Here is a 24915-nt window from a genome sequence, read left to right as displayed (position 1 = left end):
CCTTGTTATGATTTAATTAGAATTCAATGAAGCTCAACAATGTGGAATAAAAAATTTCTGCGGATTTTGATTAACGGAATTATTATTTTTATTTCTTTCTTCAAGAAATATTGGTAAATTAATTAAAATGTTACTTTTTACAATTTTTGCCTAACTATTAAATATGCTATTTTCTAAATATGTGTTAAATATTTGATTTTTTATGTTGTTTTTTATAACGATATCTAAATAAAAATCATAGGCAAAACTTTTAGTAGGTATAGTTACTTTGGCATTCTTATTTGTCATCTGTCACAATCATTTTAATTTTTAAGTGAAATCCATTCAGTTCCGATTCCTATCATGTAATGGTTTATAAGTAATTTTACTTAATTATTTCGTTTAACATAACATACAATTATAGTTACCGGAGAGTAAATCAAAGTCTCCTAGGAAATTTGTAATTTGGAAACCATGTCTCAAAAGTACCTCCTTACATTTCTTTAATGGCATGACTTATCGTAATACTATTTATATATAATATATAAAATATATGTTATAAAAATTTGTAGCATTAAAATTCTTCCCGGAGCGACTGTATGCGAGGATTGCACATTGGAAGGAGATATAACTATTGGCGGTGGAACTGTTATTCACCCAAGAGTTACCATAATTGCAGAAGGAGGTCCAATTATTATAGCCGAATATTGCATTATAGAAGAATATGCAACTATTATACACAAGTATGTAAGTTAATAATAATTATAAGTTTATATAAAAGAAATGATATCACCTCTTCTGACTACAGGAAAGCTGAGAAAGCTGAAACACAGGAAACTCCTCCAAAACCCCTGTTTATTGGAGCACACAATGTCTTTGAAGTTGCATGCAAACTAGAATCTTCTTTTGGCCACATAGGAGAAAGTAATGTTTTTGAATGTCGATCATTTGTTGGTGTTGATGTGAAAATCGGCAGTGGCTGCGTTATTGGTAAAACATTTGCTATCTTCTCATCCATGTTTATTTAAACATCACAGAATTAAACATTTATTAATTCAATCAAGTCTGATGAGTATTAAAATAAAATAAAAAATGTATGATATATTTATAAATATATATATATTACATTACAGGTGCCGCTTGTCAACTCACAGTCCCTCAGACACTGGCAGATAATACTGTCATATGGGGTTCAGAGCACCATAACAGAGAAGCTTTAGAAAAACAACCCACACAGCTATTACAACTTGACTTTCTCAGCAAAGTCATGCCTAATTACCATCGTTTAAGGAAACCTAATATGCACAAGAGATTACCATCCCGACCATCTCAGGACACTGCAAAATGATATAGAATAAGATTCTATCCATTGTCTGAAAGTTATTATGTTGTACTATATAATTAACTTAGTATTATAAAAGAAATAAGTCTTTATCAGTCATATTTTAACATTAACAGTTTTTAGTTCTTAAACAAACAAACACATTTCTTATTTAAAAGTGAACTAGTAATTGATACATTTTTTTATTGCTTATAGTTTGTATGTACAAGAAATTATTACATACCTCTTCACTATTTATTATTAAAAATGTTGCTTGACAATTCAGCTTTAATAATCATTAACCACTAAAAGTGCATTTATCAAAAATTTATTATTTTTTTTAATCAAACTTTCATCTATATATTAAGTTTCTAAAATATAATCTGCAAAAATAAATATAAATTATCAAATGTATGTATTTTTTTTAATTCTCATAATATGCGGTAAACTTTATGGTGTATATTGTGAGAACAAGTTAGGATTTAATAGTTCTTCTCGCCAGAATTACATTCCAAAAAGGTTCAACTGATAAACAGTTAGTATTTATTAAACTATTAATTTTCTTAGTGAGCAAAATAAATTTTGATATCGAATATTTTAAGTGTCAATTTTAAATCCGTTTACTAGGTAATAAGTATTTAAATAGCTCAAAATAATTAAGTTATATCACTTATTTACCTTATTATTTTGAAAAAGTATTTTTTTTTTACCTCAAAAACCTAGTTTACATGCAGAATATGAATCTTGGATTATGAAACTTTCATAAATAATTAAATATGCATAATCTGTCCGCAGTCTAGTTAGTTTTGACATAAGTCAATCGGAAATTATTTTAGATTCTTATAAATTTTGTTTTCGTTTAATTTTCTCTTTTTATCTTAAAAATGTTTATAGTTTTTTTATAATTAACTGAATAATTAGTATTATACCGTTACGTATAAAATTGAACCTTCTTTTTGTTTATTGTCGATGGTTAGAGACTTATCGACATACACAAACGTACCATAGATTGCTCGATTTGTGAATCGTCGATGTCGTCGTTAAACTTCTGAGTCCTTTTAGTTTTTACTGTATAGTAGTAATTGCGCGTGACGGGAGATCAACAACAATAAAAAATCTTTTACGTTCAATCAGTATACAATCAGCTTACTTCAAAAATATAGATAATTTGCAAGCAATAAATTAAATAAAAGTGTTATTTAGTAGTTCTTTATAATGAAAGTTTTGACGGATAATATTCAAGTTATAATTGTATTGAACAGTGCTCAAGCTAAATAAAATAAATCCATATTAGTTGCAAATTAATTGTGAAATTACACCGTATCATTTATAATTACGTTAGTAACGATTTAAATAACTCATTAAAATCTGTTGTTGAAGTGTGAAGACGCCATGTTGTTATTTACTCACTAAAATATTCTGCTTGTTATGATTTTGAGTGTTGTGAATAAGTAAGTGCGTGAGTATGTTGGAAGATGTTCCCATACATGGAAGTCGAAGCGAATTTAAAAGTAAGCCTCCAACGCATCAGAGAAACCTCAGCTTGGATATACGGTAAGATCGATTATGATAGGGTTTCTTTCATTACTAATGTCACCACAAAATAAAATGGTCCAAAGTCTGCCGTATAATAAATCACAATTAACTATATTTATATGTTCGGACAAACTGAAATTGCTTAAATTATTTTGTAAATACAATTAATGTTCCTAAAAAAATAGAACGAGCATGTTCACATTATTTTTTTATTCTAATCATACCACCAATAACAAAGTTTGTTGTAAGAAATATTTTAAACATAACTATTGATAATGTCTTGCTACCTTTTTCACTAATCGTGTAAAAGCCAATATTAAAAAAATTACCTCCAGGAATAGTTCTATTATTTTATTATATATGTAAATTAACACATCATAATAAATTGGTTTTTACTTATAAAATTCAATACACTTTTAGAGACTATTATTTATTCTGCCATAGTCTTATACATATGTATTTAGGTAATTTTGTTATCTTTAATTATATTTATGTTAATTTAGTTATAGAAACCTAAAATTTTAATCAGTAAAGCATATTTAATATTTTTTGATGTATGTAAGATGGAATAAAATGGATTCTGAGAAAAAGATTATAATTAAACCTATACATTAGTATGTGAAAAAATACACATTTAAGTCATTACCATTGGTTCCCTTAGTGTAAATAACAGGTATAGTATAGAATAAAAACAATAAATGTATTGAATTTTATGAGGTGAAAAGTAGATAAGTTCGAAACTCTTTAATAACTTGTATCAGTAGGTATGTAAATTCATAACAAGAGCATATATTTAATTTAATACAGAATTATCCTTAACTTTATTTATTCATGATGATATCAACAGGCTATAAAACAAAATAAAAGTGATCGTAAATTTTGATATAATTTAATATTTTATCCATGTTCTTGAATATATACCAAATTTAATAGAAACTAATATATAAATAATTAAATTAAATTTAATTCTTAACAAATTATTTAATTACTAGTTAATAATTTTAACATAAGATCATTTAAAAATTATTTGAAATCCTTGTTCTGGTTATATAACTATCTATTGATACAACACGTCTAATGTACAAAATATGTTTTCACTTTGTGACATTTTTGTTTTAAATAGAAAGTTAGTGAAATATCTTAAAAATATTAACATATGTTCCACTTACATTGCACATTAAATGAAACAAAATGAACAACAAAGTCTTCATTCTACTTAATAACATTTCGATAATTTTATCATGTTTTGTATGTATTTTAACATGTTATATTGTTAATATTTTCTATAATTTTCGTGACATTTTATAACTCATAACGCTATTTAAATACAAACACTATTCTTTTCATAAAGATTAACGAGGTAATAGTCATTAAATACTCATAAGCTAATCATGCGAAATTACTAGTAATTGATGAAAATTTAATTTAAATTAAGCGATCTTCATATTAAGTTTCGCTTATGATCTCGCTATTAAAGAATTTCTCTGTTATATTTCGGAGACGTGTTAAGTAAACTATAATATGTAGGGCGTAATTCGAACAGGTGAATGGACGAATGCGAAAGTAAAAGTGGTCGCCGTAGTGAGCCCACGACGGAAAGCTGCATTTACCAATTTCCTGACTTTTAATGATTTTAATTTTATATATCTACAAATTCATGACGTTCTCGTCTGTAAAATGATCGATTGGCGGAATATTAATTTTTGTTTCATTTAATAATTTAAGTAAATATGTAATATCTGTTTCGTATTATAGATTTTAAATTACTATTTATGATAGAGAAGTACAATTAGCAAACAGTTGTGGGCTAACACGAAAGTGACTGTCATATCATTAATTGAACTGAGAGTTTCAAATTACAAGTTAAAAGACTAGTATTGTTGGATATTTTAAAATAAGTAGGTTCCATATAAACTTGTATGTACCTATCAAAACACTTAATTTTTAAATTAAATTATATATATATAATTTTCATACTTTTTTTATCATCCAGTCAAATTGAATTTATATTATTGTAACCAGTAAAACGATAATTATAAATATATTTCAATGAGAAGATAAATATTACAGTTTAAACTATTAAAGTAAAAATATCCCTCATGCTACGTATATTGAGCGGATGTATAAAGTTATGGTCACTCATTTCGAAAAGTTTTATAAAATTCACACGATCAGAACAAAAAATGCGAAAATCGAAAGTGTTTGGCTTCTCTATGAAATTTTTAATTCGATCGGCTTCAAGTCATCCGTTATATTAAGATTCTTTAGAACTCGTGTATTTATAGGAACGGTGTTTCAAGCATACCATTTTGAATATTTTTATTAATCAGTGAATGTTATGTTTTTACAGTTCTTCAGTAAGTGCTTGTCGTGTTACTGATCAATCAAAAACAATTGTCTTTTAAAATAGAATGTAAACGGCCTCCATTAAACGAATGCGCCGTGGACAAACCAAGGCCTTTTTCATTGTAATATCATATGCTCAACCATTAGAACACTACCAGAAATACATACTTCAACCTTCCCAATTAACATTGGCCGAAACTCGAAATCATTTCTATATAGAGATTATAAGCGATTTGATTTTTTACAACTTTCATAGAGCCTCCGTCGTATTTAGTTTATCAACCAAACAGAATTCTAAGTCTTTTGTACATTTAATTAAGGATAATCATTACTTATGACGTAGATTATTATCATAGCCCTTGACACAAATCCTCTAGTATTACGGAATTCTTGAATTTCTTTATAATTTTTTATAGTCTTTATTTTTATAAACACGATAATAATCTTATAAAAACGTCAAAGCTGTTTATAAATATAAACAAATATTATTTAGCATTTAATGATGTTTCTTAAACCACTTTGGTTTTCAATTTTAGAAAATTTCTATTTAATCCTAATTTTATTTCGATTCAAATTCGTATAATAATGCTCTATGATGGTCCCCTATAACTTAACGCTTAGCTCTTTGACAACTAGTTATCTTAATACATATTTAATCCTTAACAAATATTCAACAATACTAGTTCTGAACTTCAACATAATAGTTATCTCAAATAATCTTCAGCTATCTTATATCGAATATACGTGCGCATGACTTACAAAGATAAAGATATGATGGAAAAAATATAGTTTTATTTACTCTAATTCACGTTGTAATCTGTTTAAAGTATTTGTTAATTCCTAAACCTCTGGACATAACAATTATATTTAAGCATTCACATGCCCGATAATACACGTAAGTGAATTAGAGCAACATGAGTTAGAGTAATCAAATTCTGCGGGCGTTTGATAAAGGATACAATGGACGGAAACGTTCAATCAGTAACCTCAGTTCTTACCCATGGTTGGGAGTCCACGCTTGTTAAACTGTTAAATGTATATTATTCTATGCCTATATATAGTACATACTGTAGAGTTTTGATTGGTTATTCAGTACAACTTAGGCTGAAGAGCCAAGTCTAGACTAAATAATTTGCTATAAGTAGTTAGCTGTCATTTTGTTTAAAGCATTGGTCGATAACATAGGGAAAATCTATGACTATATTGGTACCTTTTTTTTTTAAGTTTCCTTTGAACATGTAGATGCGATGTTTATTCATTATAACAGATATGTATTTATAACAACGTTTCTGTTTATAATAATTCTACGTTGTGTAAATTATCAAGAAGATATTAAATATAGTATTTCGTACCCACGATTCACTGTATTCGTTCGAATGAATACGAGTAAGGACAGAGTATGAATTGGTTTGGGAGAATTTATAACACAGACATTACGACAAATATAACTGAACTCTGAATCGAAACTTGACGGATCAAAGGTCAAACTTGCTTTAACAGCTGATGCTGCTAAGAATTTATGTTGGCATTCTATTATTTTAAATTTTAAATGTTTTTTTGCAATAACACACACATGTATTAACTTCACTTTTATTGCTGCAATTCAAACAAATCTCCTGATTTTTATTGCAAAATCGCCGCATTCCAAGTCCGTCAATAAAATACCTACCTAAGGTTATTAGTTTACAAGAACAAAATTATTTACTGATAAAATTGATTGTCAACTAATTTTATTTGACAGTAGCAATCCAATAACAGGAAACTGAAGTTTATTTATTTCTTAAATTATAGATACCTCAAAGGCAATAACATTGTCTGTAACTAAATGAAGCTAGGTTTTGCATTATTTCAATAAATGTTTACGAAAATTTATCCTTTTTTTGTATATACATCTTAATAATATGACACATCTGTCTACCTGCAGCGCCGGCTGGTTCAAGTCGGATCCCATCTGCTGCTCGTATGGGACTTAAGATAACATCGTCAATATAAAATGCTCTCAAAGCCAATTAGAGAGCCAGCTGTTCATACAACACAATGGTCCCGTTTTATTCGTCATTGATATACCCTAAATAAATAAAATAAAATGTTGACACACAACCCTGTATAAATATGATATATATATTTTTTTAATAATCAATGGTATTTGATACTCAGCAAGTAAAATAATTTTTATTAAAAAACTGTCAATGGAAGCTGATAGGAGAGCTCGATAAATTCACAATACATTTGCGTTATGCTCCGTAGAATAGAAACAATAAGATTGCAAGCAAAAAAGCACGAACAAAAAACGCTTTAGTAGCGACCATGGAAAGATAAAAATATAATTTAACTAAATTACATAAAATTATACGAAATATATCTTCCTTTCTCGTTATTATAACGTATTAAGTTTATTTCAGCTCGTTTTTAAATTTATTCAAATTTTTAGCGTTATCAGTCTTTACGTTTCGGTATGTTTAAATTGATATTAAAGTAAAATTATTTTGTAATTGTAAGTCTTTAAATGATAGTTTATTTTAAAGGAATTGTCTTATATTTTCTGATTTTTATTTAGTATTGAAAATTTACAAAATCTATAAGTATATAAAACGTAATAACCAAACGAGATTCTAAGGACAGTTAGTAATAGACTTACGTAATAGTAATATTGAAATATTTCATAGTTGGATATGAATAATAATAAAGTTGATAATAAAAAATAATGTTTACAAAATGAACGTCTGCTAACATAGTTTAAAAATCCAGTTTGAATGTAACCAAGTTAACAAATCAATTACTTAATATGTATTTGGAATGTGATTATGTATACAAAGTTAATTGCTTTGCACTGGACACACTTAAGACCTTCGGTTCATCGATTCTTGATGTTTACACTAATATAAAACATATGAATAATTATATAGGGTGGCAACCAAAGGTTCCAGGAAAAGTCACGAAACTTCCTTATATATATATGTGTATTATAATAAGAATTACATATTAAAACTTATAACCTATTCCTAAGACTACATGATTGCCCCGACGTTAGGATAGCAATCCCATTCCATAGCTTGTGTGGTATCAGGTATCTCCTGGTTCACACGCCTTGGTTCTCGTTCCGCGGAGTCAGCAACATCACTCCTTATATGACATTTTATCCATACAACGATGTATACCCGGCGATGTTCATTTATTTTTTTATATATTGCGCGTACGTTACAGAATTGTCAATATTCTGAATATACAATGATTCATAAAATAAATAATGTATTTCATTTTCTATTTTAACAGAGACTGCGAGAACTGATTTAATTTAACTGATTCTCATTCAGTATAATAGTCAACAACGAATAATTAAATTATTTTATTTCTTTCGTGTCCGTATTTGTGATCATAATTATATGAGAATTATCTGTATTATTTTAAACGTTTTAAAGTTAACTGTGAAGGTAGAAAAGTAATTTAAAGTCAAACATTGTAATGGTCCATATAAAAAAAATAACAATAAATTCCTTTAAATCTAGCCATTTTCCCATAGCTTTACTAATATACAAATATAATGCCTATATCACATAAGCATAACGGTTTATTCAGTAATTATAGTTTTTGTGGTATGGTAGGAAGGAGTAATAAATAAATATAAATATATAAATAATTTGTTAACATATTTTAAAAATATTTATAATTTCGTTAGTATCGTAATTCATGAAGACGTTATATCAATCATATACATATAAATATCTCGGTGGCCCCTAGTGCTTAGTACTCCTTCAAGTTGTATATAGCGCTAAATTTCTATGTGATGTGCTTATCTCAAACAGACCCGCATGCTTAAATTAGAAGATGTAAAAACAGAGTTTTACATCTTGTCTCAATTTTTTATAATATAACAATAATTTTGCTTACAATTATAAAGATTTCTCGAAGCAACATTTCACTGTAAAATATGTATGATGTCATCTTTATTATGAGGAAGTTTTCATATAACGAATTAAAAGCTTTTTTTTTCTTCCAATCTCACAGATGAAGTTACGCTGTGATACAATTGCGTAAGACAGAAATTATATACAATTTAATTTAGATTGTGTGTTATCAAATATTTTGTTTGAATCACGTAACGTTCGTTAAAAAAATCTTTGATAACAGAGTTATTTTGTGATTATATAGTATTTATAGATGTATGTATATTATGAAAGGGACAATCGAGCAGATAGTATTATTTGATAATAATTAATGATAACTTTTATCTATTCTAACCGATGTTCAATAACATGTAAACTAAAGGTTACGGGGTTTATCACATTCATCTAACGAGACGAATTTTTAAGATCACTTTAAGATTTTAAATACTTTCTAAGAAAATATATAGAACATACATCATCATCATAACAAAATAAACATTTCCTATCAAAGAAAATGTGCAAACTTGTGGTTAATTACATATTATCATAAACTTTATAAGGACTATAACGGTACAATTAATAAAACTATTGTAAATTGCAGCACATGTTATTTGATAAAAAATAAAACACCGTCACAATTTATATTGCATCAGTACTAAGAAATATTGTTATATTGTTTTATATACTTTATTGGTAACGATGGAAAAGGAAATATAAGATACGTCATTCACATAAGTCATATAAAGAGTTATAAATTATAATTAAATTAAAATATATACAATGGTAGGTCAGAAAGTTCGCGGAATGAGAGGTGAAAAGTAAGAAAGAACTCAAATTTATTTTTCCTTCTCTATGTATTCTTCTTTAACTCTATTACATATACATTTATTAGATTAATCAGTTAAGTTAGGTGTAGCTTCGACACAAAATGTTTTGTCTTTGTCGTCTAAATAGACCGAAAATGCATTCTTCACCTCTTAATCTTTGGAAATTTTCTTCCCACGAATCCGTTTTTCATTTTTGAAAATAAATAATAATTACTTGGGGCTAAATCTGGACTATAAAGAGGATGTTCCGAGATTTCGAAACCTACTCTTTGTATAGCAGCTATCTCAACTTGCGCCTTGTGCACGGATATATAGTCGTGCAAAAGGAGCAATCCTTTGGTAAATTTTTTCCCGCCTTCAATTTTCAGTCGAATCTCTGCCTTGCCTGAAGAGGTTTTGCTACTTGTCAGCCATAGTTTTTCGTTCCCATAAACAGAAGATATTTTTTTCAACAATAATCTGAAGAAGTTTTCCTTGCTTGGTAAGGAATTTAATAACTGCGCGAAACTCAATTTTCTCCATGTTCCAAAATTTTTTCCGGATTCACTTCTTTATTAAACTGTATCTAACTGAATAATGACTTAATTTTTATGATACTTGGTATTTATAACCTTTATGACTATGACAAGCACTACAGGAAACAAAGTGACCCTTTCTCCCCACCATACCTATTCCGCTTTTTGACTTCCCTGTACCTATGTTTTCGGTATTTAGATGCGAATGTTAAATTTATTTACTTTAACTATTATATCTAAATATTCAAATATCATTTTGTATTCCCACAATGAATACGGTCAAAGCAAAGTTATTTACACGTCGCTTGGAAATCATAATAATTAATTAATATTAAATCAGTAAATATAGTTTTGATAGATGTGTACTACCTGTGAAGATGTTACGTATCACTTACGACATGTACTATATACTTAATTTATTTACAAGGGCTTACTGATGTTCAAATAATACTTGAATGATACAATTATACGTGATGTTTATGACCAAAAAGGGTATCATTTTGTCATAATTTGACCGAGATTTTTTGTAATATATACATTAACAGTATTAGATGTGTTGCGTATTTGTTCTATAAAGACAATTGTTGCGTTATATTTTGAAGTGAGAGTGTCATGGAAGCCGTATAATAAATGCGTTATGCGAGGTATCGTTAATAAGTGGAATGGGCTTATTTCTTTATTAGATTACATACCCGCATGCTCACTTTGAACACAATATTGTACATTTGTACAAATTGAAAGTCAATTTAACGAAATACTTTTATTATATATATATATATTATTATATATTCTTTACGTCTCTAATTAATATCAAGAAATTATTTTATATATTCATTGGTGTATTTCTTGCGTATTTAAAAATATTATTTTGGAATTAATTAATCTTTTTGTAATGGAAATAAGAAACTTTATATAAATAAATAAAGTTATAAATCCAGTTTCTTATTCAACAATAAATAATTATTGTTTAAAATAAATTACATATATAAAAACAACCTGTGTTATATGTACATGAAAACTTACATAATTTCATGTTACGGCCCAGAAGTCTTCGAGAATTCTCTTAGCTAATAATTTACATTGCAAACACTATGAACTGTGCATATAAATTTATTGGGACATTTTATTACTGTTGCATTTTACCTTGGTCTTTTCAGTGACTTTAAGTAAACACGTAATAATCTCAGCCATTGTGGTTATTTAAATGCGAGCAATAATAATATTATAATATTTTATGTAAAAATATAGACAACATTATGGAGTGTAGTTAAATAGTTCACAGAGTCGAATAGCTTTAAAATAAATGGTGTGAATAAGATCGAATTAAAGTAAGCGACTGTAGGTTGTAATGAGATATTGCAAGGTCGCAAGGCAACTTTCATGTATCTTAAATAACATACACTAAAATAACTTTATATGTATATACACACACACATATACACTTATATATAAAAATGTATATAAACAGAAAACACAGCCTCATGAATTCTTGGTGTATAATGTATATGAACTAATGCTTTCTCTTTGAGTTTGTTATCTCTACTCTCCTTTGACAATTTTTTGCTTTAAATATATTTGTAAGGCCTCAGACCAAAATTGCAAGATGAGCCATTGAATTTAATATTTGAACTCTAAATTAGAATCTATTAGAATACTCGAATATTTTTTTTTTGTTACATTAAATGAGAAGGTCTTCGTCGCAACCCTTTCAAGGCAAGGTGGAAGGTTTGAGGAAAAAATATGTTTAACATAAACTGGGATGACATTATTTATCATAACTTTTTTGTCTTATTTGAAAAGTACATTTTATTTTATTGAAATATTTTTTTTATATACTTAGTAGCTGTTGTTGAAAATTATTGAGACTTATATAGATATCTACTTATTAATAATTATTATTTTATTCAAATATGAATTTGAATAAAATAACTTAAAAAACACAGTTAAAGTTTGGACATCTTATCTTTAATGATATTTATATGTAATTGAAATAAAATTGTTCTGGAACACGCTTTTTCTTTAACTTAGATGTGTAGATAAAACATTACATAATATTTAATAAATTAAAAAAAAAAGTTAATAATTATATATGGAAATGTTAAGAGGTCAATGTAATATGGTTCACATGGTATCACATTGTCAATACGTTACTTAATCCCAATACTCATTTCATTACATCCACTCACTTAAAATATCCAACGACCGTTATTTCACTGGCACATCTGTTGAGAGCTGACGGAGCACGCTCTGTACAATATACACCATTCCCGATAACATTCCTAAAATAACGATGTTAATTCGTTTCCTTTTGACGCTATAGAGGGATTGTTGACGCATGATACTTGCGTGCTTTGTACTGTTATTATAAATTGTATATATCCTGAATAATAATTTATAGAGCCTATTATCATACAGATAAAGTAATTTAACTTAATTTATATGAATTTAAATAAACATAAATTCGTTTAAACCTAAGCGTAAGCAATCGGTGAATTTTGCTTAATGGTATTATTGTATGATAGTAGTGTAACAGGCATGTTATTAAAATTCTTCTGAAGCATGTTATACAGGACTGAGCAAATAAGGAACTGTTGTATATTCGCACATTGAATATCAATTTAAACATTCGTACATGTTATTAAACAAGGTGTGTGCCCTACTTCGCTGGCAATTCAATCAATCAACCGTCAGTCATTATAAAAATGTAATTATTATATCTTTTAAACTATAACACATTTGAAACTAAGTTCACGAATGCATTTATGGTGTGTTTTGAATAGTAAAAAGTCGGCCGTGGAGGTTTTTAGGCTACAAAATTGCAAAGATTTAGAATTTAGTTAAGTGTGTACAGTCGCGTTCCGGCGTCGTAATCGAGGTGATCCTTATTAGACTGGTATGCGGTTCGGTTTGTATAATTGTATATACTGTTGCGTAAAGCAGTTCGCTGTAAAGCGTCGTCAGTGTCGGACGTGCGCGGGTGATGTCTGCTCTCGTTCATTATAACTTATGACTAGTTTGTCGACTTTTGTTCTTAACATTATTTAGAAGACAATTCATAAAACGTGCTACGGAATAAAATGTTCTCGTGTTATAACTGTGAAACCTTGTATTCAATGTATTGTGTGCTGAGTGATCGGATGTGTTTATTTTTATAATAAATAACAATACTGATAAGGCTTCTATTATAGATATATATATATATTTTAACAAATGGTTAGGAAGATAATAGTAGTCGGCATACGTCACTATGAAGATCCATTTGATATGTACGTTGTGATATTAAGTATCACATTTAATATATCTTATGTGTAACAACAACCTCGTATGTGACCTTAATAACGCGTACTCATATATAGTTTTCTCTTTCGTAGACATGTGACTAACAAGAGTGGGCCGCCAGCAGGATGCGGCCATCAGAGGAACAGATCTCTGGATTCTGTTCTCCAAAGGATCCCAGAGGATATGACTCCGACGTCTCCCGATGGAGCACAGTTAAGGATTTCCGGAGATGTACCGGCACCCAGGCTAGCACTTCCACCCGAAGTGCCAACAGGATCGGATGATTCCGGGATTCACACTCCACCTGATGGAAATGACGAAGACAGACCACCGGCCCCCGCAGCAGCAAGATCCAGGGAAAGCCTAGACTCCGGCAATCCCGATGAAACAGAAAAACCACCCGACCCTCCCGATGTAGAAACAAACGCGATCTGTGTATCAGATTCAGCGAAATCTAAAGACTTTCTACTGCGTTTATTTGAAAGTAAACTGTTCGATATGAGCATGGCGATCTCATATCTGTTTAATTCTAAGGAACCCGGTGTTCAAACCTACCTAGCCAACAAATTATTTTCATTTTCAAACGAAGATGTAGATTTTTACCTTCCACAATTAGCAACAATGTACATAGAAATGGGGGACGTAGCGGACGTTCTGAAGCCGTATTTGGTTTACCGATGTAAACAAAGTGCTGAGTTTTCACTGAGGCTGGCATGGTTGCTGACAGCGTTTTGTGGGGATGCCAAGAGGTCCAGGGCAACAAAGTTGAGAGATTCCATACTGGCCGACGAAATAAGGCCAGCCGCTAGGAGAGGTCACCATCGATCGCAGTCGGACGCGTCGGCTTTAAGGTTGGCGACGCCGTCCGGAAGACACTTAGGGGATCTAGCGTCGGGACGCGCGTTCGACAGTGGCTGTGTGTGTAGTAGTGCTTGTGGGGAACAGTGCTCATGTGGCGCCCCGCGACTTGAACCGCAGAAACAGGTAACTTATAATTTTATACATATGTAGTGACCAAAATGTTATAAATACAATACGCTGATCACACCATTGGCATATACATACATACATATACAGTAACAACTTTTAATACATGCTATTTTGTGTCCCAGCCTCAGAAAGTTCGAAAATATATTCGAAAATTTGCTAATTAAAAAAATGAAAAGTTTTATAAAGATTATTTCAATTTAAATATTTTCAACACATTATATAGGTACAGATGAAGTGGATTAAATAATGCCAATATTATTATTAAGTCGTTTCCAACTGATGACTTCATTGGCGGCTCTATATTTTCATTCGTGGGTAGTGTTTGTTTATTTCCATTTTTATCTGTTTCAACTTACATTGTTACATTTCTAGTAAAAATGTAACAATGCCAACATTTCTTAGTGTTCGTACTATCAAATTGTTTTACAATAGTAGTACTATTCTGTAGAGTGCTTCTACTAGTGAATTTGTTATTTAATTATATTGCAATCATACTTACACTAAAAGTCATAACCTAATCCCATAATAATATAACTGCAATTTAAAAAGATGTTCTTTAAAACAATCGTTATCACGACTTAAGTAGAATAACAGTTATTCTAATACATAGATAATAATTGCTAATCAAAGCACGTTTATTCGTCTATAAACATAAGGTAATATTTACTTCTAGTTTTTTTTTCTCCAAATACGTTTTTATGGTAGAAATATTTTAAATTTATTTATTTGGATTTTTCTAAATATAGATCAAATAAAATTCAATTTATTTAGAATGACGATATACTTACTTTTCAATTATTTAATGCGTTACAAATTGGAAACATCAACAAAACATTGAATTACTATCCATAGTATATATGTCCAGACTATTGGAATGTCTCGAAATAAAATGATTAAAGTATTTATTAACAAGTGTACTGTGTCAGTGTGTGTTTGTCTGTATACACACGTATTGTTATAACTGTGAAATATGAAAGATGATGTAGGTCTGTAATATACTATTAACTCTCTATAATACTAACGTAAATTTTGCAAGCTCAATGAACCTCGTTTTGTATGTTTTTGACTCAACATTTTAACCCACTTTTGCAAACCTTAACATGAAAATTGTTGTCATAATGTTAGTTCACTTTAGAGTTTAGACTATTTTGAACTACGCTGTTAGCCTCATTGCTTTAATTGGTCACCGGTATTCAGTCTATACTACTTTTTACTCCTCGCGTACTTATTTTAATTTATAATTTTTTTGGCTAAAGTAGTCAGAAATAGGACAGCCAAGGACAGCTACATTTTATTATTGCTTTATTTGGCAACTTAGACAGAAAATTCAACATGATTATTTATTTTTTTACTTTTTATATTAATGAATAGAAAAATTTATTTATTATTATATATGTATATTTATACATTGAAACCTGACAATAAAATATCCTAAAGATTGTACAATATTTTAAATGATTGTACTGATTTGTTTGCTTTAAATTCGAAAGTAGTAAATTTTAATGTAGAGAAATCAGTGAGATTCTCATTTAAGTGACCACAAATCAAAATATCTCATTAGTGAAATTCACATATAAAAATATATCGATTTATGAATTAAATAAGAAAACTCAAACTTCAAACCTTTTTTCTAATATAAGTAGTGAATATTTTTTAACTATCTTTTTTTTTAAATATTTAGTAGAGGTAATCCTTTATCGATTGTATGTCATTTATTTATAGTTTTTAAATTGTAAACAAAATTATAACAATTTAAACAAAAATGTTATACTACTTATATATTATAAGTAATGAAAAAAGTTCGTCTTATTTAACTTGCTCTATAACTATGTGAAGGGAATAAATTACAAACTATTCACACAGTCTCGTAATACAATTATCATATATATGTTTTCCGACGGATCATTAACATGTGTTTCCGCTTTTATCGTTTTGCTTTCAATCAATGCTACCATAATTAAAAAAAAAAAATAACTGGAAAACGTAGCATTATGTTCTAACCACGGTTTTATACGAACGTTTAAATAAAAGCCGATGTTTTTTATCCTCATTTTGTATTAAAATAAGTGAAGTATTGCTGGGAGTAAAAATGTATTCTCTAAATATGTTCGTTAAGTATTTAATTATGTTGATTGAGATGAGCAAGTGATTCATGAAACCACAGCTCTGCTATCGCGACAGATGCTAACAATATAAAATGGTGATTCAAATAAAAAGTTTAAGTGCTCATCGGCATTCTAAACTCCGGTAGAGGTCATTCGTTTTTTCACATCCACGAACATCAAGTGTTCACAATGACTGAACATGATATTTCTGTACACCATTATCATCTGTATACGTCTTAGAGTGATCTAAAATACAAGAGTACATACAATAGCTGATGTCCTAGGTTGGTTTCACACGTGAACGTTAGTATGGCTTTTCACATTAGAAAAAATGTAACGATTGTTACAGTTTCTCACAGCTCTCACTAACATCGGCCGTCGTCTGGCTGGAGTGGCTGATAAAGAAAGGAGGAACGGCCGTCTGAGAGCTGAACTGGCGACGTTGGATCTCAACCTCCCAGCCAGGGTCTGGTTACCGCTGCACCAGAAACCGCACTATATACTACGAATACCACCCCACGCTGCCGCCGTACTTAACAGCAAGGACAAGGTGATACTAACGACATTAAAAAACTGATTACATCATACTAAATCATTAATGGGCGTGTAGGTTGTAGGTTGTCTCAACATTACATAAAGACATTTTAAATTTTATGTTATGAATATTCAAATTGTATATTTTTACTCGATTTCGTTTTAACACACTATCTATGGCGTGTGAGTCACGTCACCGTCATCAAGCTCGGTTTTCAAAATTCTAAGAATAAGAGGAATAATTCTATTTATTTATATTAACATAATAAGATTCAAATGTAGAGTTAACAATGCCATTAGTATGCTTGCTCAGAGTAATAAGTAAAGTATATAACGCAATAACCTACATTATACAGGAGGCTGATGCTTTGCAAGAGTACGTGTTTAAACTAAATACGGTCAGTTTGTAGTTTTTCATACATATATCTTAGCATACGGTTGTATTTTTATACAACCGTATGATTTGATTTTTCAAACACATGAATAAAAAACTGGGAACTCTCAGTATAGTTTGACAATATATATTCTAAACTAAATATCCGATTTATATAAAAGTTCATCTTAATAACTGTAGGAACTTTTATAAATATGTAATTTTATAATTTTTATATACGTATAAAATAATAAATGGCTTTTCAGGGTCCTTTGTTTCGGCCTTTTTTTTTTGACGTAATTTTTTAGTGACGTAAGAGAATTTAAAGTGTAATTACATAGATACGACATTCAAAACAAACAACTGGTTTGACGGCTGTTTAAACTTTTATTGAAAAACTCAGAACTCGTAAAGTACTTATATTGTTATATGTGAAATTCGAAAGTTTGTTAAATATTAAGAAATTAATGAACAGTTATGTATGTAGTGATATTTTTAGTTAAAATATGTTTGTTATATTTCCAGGCGCCGTATATAATGTACGTGGAAGTTTTAGAGACAGATGGTCACGAGCCGCTGCCTCCTCGTCTTCTGCCTCCCGCTCCCCCCGCGCCACACTCACCTCCCATCAGACACACCAAGAGCGAGGAGAATCTAGTACCGGAATGGCCGACACTGTCACTGTACTCGCCACTAGACGACTCAGACGCCGGGGACTGTTGGAGTCATGACGACGACGAGCTCAGGGCACAGTACGCCGCCAAACAACCCGCCCCCGACAGCCTGTCACAGGTATTATATAAAAAAAAACATAAACATTCTCTGTCGTCTTGAATTCGAAATTCGAAAAACAGATTCGAAATTCAAAATAGGAATTGATCATTAATGATAATTGGTCCCTAGATGTCAGCGGTATCGGCTGTGTCGGTGACGTCAGTGCTGTCTACGTCATCGTGCGGGTCGCGGGAGTCTGTGGCGGTGGGCGCGGGCGAGGTGCGCCGCCGGCTGGCCGACGCGACCGCAGCGCCGCCACCGAACGCGTTCAAACACGACCCCGCGGACCCCTCGGCAGTCGCTCTCAAGGTACTACAATATATAATATATGTATAAACTTAAGGTCTTTCACACGGTCATTTACTTTCAAAACGTACGTCGGTCTCCGCTTTTTTAGCGTCTCGCGTTAAACACAAAAGTAAGGCCGAGACCCCAAATAGGTCCATTCACCCTACTCTATAGGTACATGAAAACTCAACCATCAGCGGACACGCGTAAAACTCATTAAGTTAAAGCATCAAACACTCACACTCGTAGTAATTTATATACACACAGTCAAGCTTCACACATCCAATAACACGATCACATTAAAAGGACCTTCAATGAAAACAGTCTTAAAGGCAAACGACTTCACACAAACGCATCGTATATCAAATACATACATTGTTAGCGTATAGTGTTATAATAAAAAATATCTCTTGCAGAACAACTGAGATTATACATATCTCATAAGCTAAGAAATATAACGTTCAATAAAATATATTGAAACAGTAATGATTGTCTGTGAGGGCAATAATCCCCGCAGCGGCATCAATCAACGTCCTTTATTCGGGCCACGGAGTAACATAAGAATAATACACAACACTGAGCTCGACCCAGAAATATGGACTTGTGTGCCAAAATGTTTGAGGTCATCGAGTTCAAATAATAACTTTATTATCGAAATGTACATTGAACTTTAATGGGTTAATAATTATAGTCGATCGACTTTTAGCTCCTATCCACGCAAGTACTACGGAAGTTGAATTATTTCAAAAATCGAAACTATGTTTTATTTATTATTTATACGAATTTTTACTTCGAGTGATATAACATTGTCTCGCTCTGAATTCAAATAATTAAAATTAAATATATTTAACAATAGAATTTTATTGGAGATATTAAAAATTAACTATGTAAATATACAAAATGTATTCCGTGATTACTCTTTAGCTACTTATACTCTTAATAAAGCTCAGGACTCACCTTTATAACAATAAATGTCTAATTTATACATGGATTACAAATAAGTCATCTTATAATGGGAATACGCGCCTAGACATCGTTTTATGCTTGAACTCTTGGTCGCCCTGCCCGTGATCGATAACATAACAGGGGAATTACAAACGGTGTGTTAGTCACGCATCAATTATATGACGAGGGGGCGAGGTTCATGCAATTAACTTTGTCTGAAATGTTTATTTTGTCTGGACTGAGGGAAGTTACAGGGAATGCCTCGTGAGTCATCGGCCTTACAGCTAATGCGGTTTTTATTTATGTTATGGCAACACTGAATCGATACGCTCGGAACAGTAGCAAGGATATTTGAATATGATGCTATTATAAACTTGACCATTTTTTTTAAAGTGTAAATAAATATTTCACAAAAAAAAGTTCTTCAGATGTCATATATCGAAAGTATTTTATAACCCAATCACTGTTACCAATATCAGACTTTTAAAATAACTTAAAGACTATATAAAATTTTCAGGAGTCGTGGGAGAGCAAGTTATCTAGAATGCGTTCTTCGTCCCCGTACGGCGGGCTGTCCGGCTGGCGTCTACTGGGGTGTATCGTGAAGGTCGGAGACGATCTGAGACAGGAGATACTAGCGGCACAGCTCCTCAGGAGACTACAGGCCGTCTGGGACCTCGAACGGGTTCCGCTCAGGCTGAGACCTTACGAGATACTGTGTCTAGACAAGGAGTCCGGACTTATACAGCCCGTATGTATTATTTAGTTCATGTAACACGAACTGACTTATATTTTACACCATATTATGAACACCATGTATAACGGCTTAAAATTCTTTAAGTAAAGTTTGTTGTATTTACTAATATAATATATTGTGAGCCGACTCTATGTCATGTTTATTTCGAGCAATAATTATATATTAATAAAATATTTCTCTATCTAGGACTTTTAATAAACATTAATGTTTTGATCTGTCTATTGAAATTATCTAATGTATTTTATATTTGCAGGTTTTGAACTCAGTGTCTCTCCATCAAATAAAGAAGCAGTCCGGTCGATCTCTACGAGCTTGGCTCGAGCTGGAACACGGCCCTCCCACCACCGAGGGGTTCTTGAGAGCACAGAACAACTTCGTTGAATCAGCCGCAGCTTACGCACTCACCAGCTATTTATTACAGCTTAAAGACAGGTATTATATAGTCCGAATAATATTTAGTAATGAAGTACAGCAGAAAGTTTTATGTGCAATATGTTCAATAAAACTCAGTTTTTTTTTTACAATTTATATGTTAAATGTTTGTGTATCGACCTGGCCGGCCAGTCGGACATGAGTAGGAAATTACTAATTACATATAATAAAAAATAAACTAAAACATGAATGTGTATTAAAAGCACATAATTTTAACCGAAACCATTTCAAAGATAAAACAATGAAGATCATTATAATAACGAACAGACAATTCTATTTTATTGTACAATTTATTTTTCTTTCCAGACACAATGGGAACATTTTATTGGATAGCGCCGGACACATCATCCACATCGACTTCGGGTTCATATTTTCGATATCGCCGAAGAATCTCGGTTTTGAGAGTTCGCCGTTTAAAGTATGAGAAAATATCAATAATAACGTACACTGATGACTCTACATACTATTACACTTACAATAATAATTATTATGTGCTGACAGCTGACGCCGGAGTTCGTGGAAGTGATGGACGGTGAGAGCTCGGACATGTTCGCGTACTTCAAGATACTCATACTGAGGGGGCTGATAGCGGCGAGGAAACACTGCGACCAGATCATACACCTCGTGGATATTATGAGAATGGGTGAGTTACGGATATTAGAATAGAAAAGGATTTTTCTCTTTGACGCCTTTATTTAATCCCCTCCACCATAATCTCACGTTTCTTATTGCTGTATTAGTTTCATGTTGCTGCAATGCATTTTCAAGAATATTTCTTTTATAATATTTATCATATTTACTCTTACAAAGGCCCAAACATTCATTTATATAATAATGTTTAATTTTCCTTCACAATAACGTTTGATTTATCTGATATAAGTATTGATCTATGCATATCTCTTAACTTACATGCTTTTCTGTGAAAATTCAAATTTATTTTACCATAAAAATAAAATGCATTACCTTAAAATAATGTAAATCCATTTCTTTAATTAATGTTTCTGAATATTGATTGCAGCACCAGTAATAACTCATAATGTGTTGTATGTTACAATGATCCCATCTCACTTAACAAACCTGCCTGAATGATGTCATCATTGGCAATCTATTCTCCTGTACGTTGAAGTTATACACTTAGTACATATTATGTGCAGTGAACTATAAAACTAGTATTGTGTACCTATGATTATTAAACTTGGTTCAATCAAATTCCCATTTCGGAACAAGTCCAAACGCGTTCGCGTGGGGTTAGAGGCCGACTCTTTTATAATATTTTATATTGATTATTTTTACTACTCGTTGATTGGCATGATTTTGAATTTATTAATTGAGATTGTTAACTATTTCATAAATAACATATACGTTTAGATCAATTCTGTTGTTTAAATATATTGCATTTCTTAAGCAATGTATACTCGGCATACAAACCGAGTATCCACCGAGTCCTCGGCCTATCTCTAATGACTATCTGTCTATGTCCCCAGCGGGTCAGCTGCCGTGTCTCCGCAGCAGTACCGCGGTGTCGTCGTTCCGTGCTCGCTTCCACCCCGGCCGCACCGAACAACAGCTGCGCACGTTGGTCGACCGTCTAGTGAGAGACGCGCTGAACTCACTCTCCACGCGCCTCTACGACAACTATCAATACTACACCAACGGCATACTCTAGCCGATACATGTCACCGGCCTAAATAACACACTACCTTACTCTACAGTACGTCCAACTGACGGCTTACAACTAAACTGTACCCTAAGTGCAAGTTTGCATCGTCAGACCGGAGCGTAGCCATCCCTCGTACAGGATAGTAGCAATCAATATACATATATGAAAGGAAAACTGGAAACGCTCCGTATGTAGTGCGACGACGCACACTTATGCTCAGTGTACTGTTGACACCAGCTTTCGAGTGATACATATTAGGCGCGTGTTACAGTTCGCTCTGTTGTCGTATTAAAAACAAGGGAACGTAGGAGACCACCTCGAACGACAACTAAGGCTTTGAAATTGACTGTGAAGTCCGTCGAGTTGTACTCCGCTGTATTCGACTGTATACGTGAACGGCACACCTAACATTGATAAAACAAAAAAAAAAGCTTTGATTACAATATTTTCTTTATAATTTAATATATTTGTACAATTTTATGAATTATATATTCTTGTAACTGACCCCGTTGTTTTCTGTGACGTGTATGTATATGTATGTATACGCTTATATATGATACATATAACATGTATCATATAAGCGCGTGTGTAGTTCGGATCTGTGTGTACGTTTATATCACAATGCTTCAAACGTTCTCGGTTCTCATCCCACGTGTAAATCGTTTTTCATTTAATTTATATATATATTTAAACATCATAGTTTTTGTAACGTGCCATACCTCCTCCGTACAATCAGATTGTTATAGAGATATCGTCATTAAATTTGTATAACCATAAACTAATGTTGTATGCAATTTATTCTTCGTGTAACGCCATGTCGTCACTCAAATGGCTCCAATGTGCATTAATTGACGTTAATTCCTATCTCAATGTTGACAAGAATCACATTCTGACCCGTCCATTATTGTAACTTAAAGCGCTGTAGCACATTGATCAATTGTCATAGATATCGAACTTAGCGATCGAATGGCTTTATGATTAGTTAAAATGTTCAAAAGTATTTTTGAAATCATGAACACCATGACACTACATGAGCCACGAGGTCGATTCTAGATTCCTTTGTAAATTTCCACATCAAGTAGTTGAGACTTTGGAAAAAAATGTAAATATTATAAAGAAAATGATAATTTCGCAATGAGAAGACTGATTGTTTCACGGATGAAAAGAGGTTAGAGTTAGGTTCTTATTGATATAAATTTAAGTTTTTTTGTACATATATAAATTGTTTTTAAATATGAAATTAAGAGTGTGATTCCCCAAAGTTGTTGTTAGACAAAATCGCCAAATTGTCGATAAGATGATCATATAGATAGCGAAGTGTAATGTTATATTAATGAAAATGAATTTATTGTTGACTAGATAAGGTATAGCGTAACACCAAACTAACAAGATTGATTGATTGATTGATTGACTCGACTGATTTCGGGTGCGGCGGTGTTCATACTGTACTTAGGTTCGTAATATTATAAATCTAATTAAACTAAGGCATTATGTTGAAGAGCCGAGCGAGCGACGGGACCCTAATTTCATATTTAGATGACATTATTGTTTAAGACAAATTATTTGTTTTACTAATAGTCATTACACAAAATACTGCATAGTCTGTTATTAACATAAACATGTCTCTCATATTCAAGAAATAAAAATATATTTGGTTTTAAATAAATCTTAAAAACATTTCGTAGAAATAAATATTATTATAAAATCATTACCAAGACGAAATACAAAAAAAAACATGAAAAAGTTTTAATGGCAAGAATATTTCTAAAATATTCAATATAATAAAGTATACATTTTGAATTTTAAAACATTGTATCATTTGAACTATCTTACTACTTTTTATTATTAAATGGCGTAAGTGGCATTTGTCAGGTAGATGTAATTAATGCGCTATCCTTATAACATATGCCATAATATGAATAAGTATAGTGCAATATTTTATTAAAATTATATGAAGTAATGTTATGTCGATTTTAAAAAATAAGCTATTTCATTTTGTCTGTAAAATTTAATCTTTAAATTGTATGGTTATCGTCTGTTTAAAAATGATTGACGTTTAAAGTCCAAATAAAGTTTCTCATAAATTATAAATATCCATGTTATTTGTCGACGTGTACAGATAAATAAAAGTAGATTACATTAATGTTTACTTTTATTTTTTTTTTTAAATAATATACATATATTAAAATTTTTATTTGTCTTTTATTAATAATTACTATTCCTAATCTTCGAAGTTTCAATGGTTAGTGTCAAAATTATCTAATAACCGTATTAGTTATTTAATAATCTTCATTCATCGGGGATTGGATCCAAGCCCTGGAAATTATATATATTTAGATTACTCAGATTCTCTTCCATCACACAAACACC

At 31.0% G+C, this 24915-nt stretch overlaps 2 protein-coding genes across 3 annotated transcripts; both read left to right on the top strand.

Moving 5' to 3' along the window:
- Nucleotides 1-290: 290 nt before the first annotated feature.
- Nucleotides 291-1710, top strand: LOC116767046 (dynactin subunit 6). Its single transcript, XM_032657199.2, has 4 exons — nucleotides 291-464; nucleotides 552-722; nucleotides 788-969; nucleotides 1113-1710. The coding sequence occupies exons 1-4, from the start codon at nucleotides 454-456 to the stop codon at nucleotides 1325-1327; spliced, it is 579 nt and encodes a 192-aa protein (XP_032513090.1). The 5' UTR covers nucleotides 291-453; the 3' UTR covers nucleotides 1328-1710.
- Nucleotides 1711-2302: 592 nt separating this feature from the next.
- Nucleotides 2303-24737, top strand: LOC116766711 (phosphatidylinositol 4-kinase beta). Of its 2 annotated transcripts, none has more exons than XM_061521727.1 (10): nucleotides 2303-2854; nucleotides 13780-14671; nucleotides 17132-17332; nucleotides 18215-18481; nucleotides 18593-18772; nucleotides 20214-20447; nucleotides 20707-20885; nucleotides 21192-21303; nucleotides 21387-21528; nucleotides 22370-24737. In XM_061521727.1, the coding sequence occupies exons 1-10, from the start codon at nucleotides 2766-2768 to the stop codon at nucleotides 22549-22551; spliced, it is 2478 nt and encodes an 825-aa protein (XP_061377711.1). In that variant the 5' UTR covers nucleotides 2303-2765; the 3' UTR covers nucleotides 22552-24737. The 2 variants fall into 2 exon arrangements, with proteins under 2 accessions (XP_061377711.1, XP_061377712.1); XM_061521728.1 differs by lacking the exon at nucleotides 2303-2854 and adding an exon at nucleotides 13349-13674.
- The last annotated feature ends 178 nt before the right edge of the window (nucleotides 24738-24915 follow it).

Source organism: Danaus plexippus, chromosome 10 (genome assembly GCF_018135715.1).
Source record: "Danaus plexippus chromosome 10, MEX_DaPlex, whole genome shotgun sequence".
NCBI classification, from domain to species: domain Eukaryota; kingdom Metazoa; phylum Arthropoda; class Insecta; order Lepidoptera; family Nymphalidae; genus Danaus; species Danaus plexippus.
This window is presented reverse-complemented; position numbering and strand designations above follow the sequence as displayed.

Bases quoted from the DNA above. Each gene is read 5' to 3' on its own strand.
- LOC116767046 (XM_032657199.2), top strand. The intron at 723-787 runs GTATGTAAGTTA...TTCTGACTACAG, and splicing joins TATGCAACTATTATACACAA to GAAAGCTGAGAAAGCTGAAA. The intron at 970-1,112 runs GTAAAACATTTG...ATTACATTACAG, and splicing joins CGGCAGTGGCTGCGTTATTG to GTGCCGCTTGTCAACTCACA.
- LOC116766711 (XM_061521727.1), top strand. From the start codon at position 2,766: ATGTTGGAAGATGTTCCCATACATGGAAGTCGAAGCGAATTTAAAAGT. The intron at 14,672-17,131 runs GTAACTTATAAT...CGATTGTTACAG, and splicing joins GACTTGAACCGCAGAAACAG to TTTCTCACAGCTCTCACTAA. The intron at 20,886-21,191 runs GTATTATATAGT...TTTTCTTTCCAG, and splicing joins TTATTACAGCTTAAAGACAG to ACACAATGGGAACATTTTAT.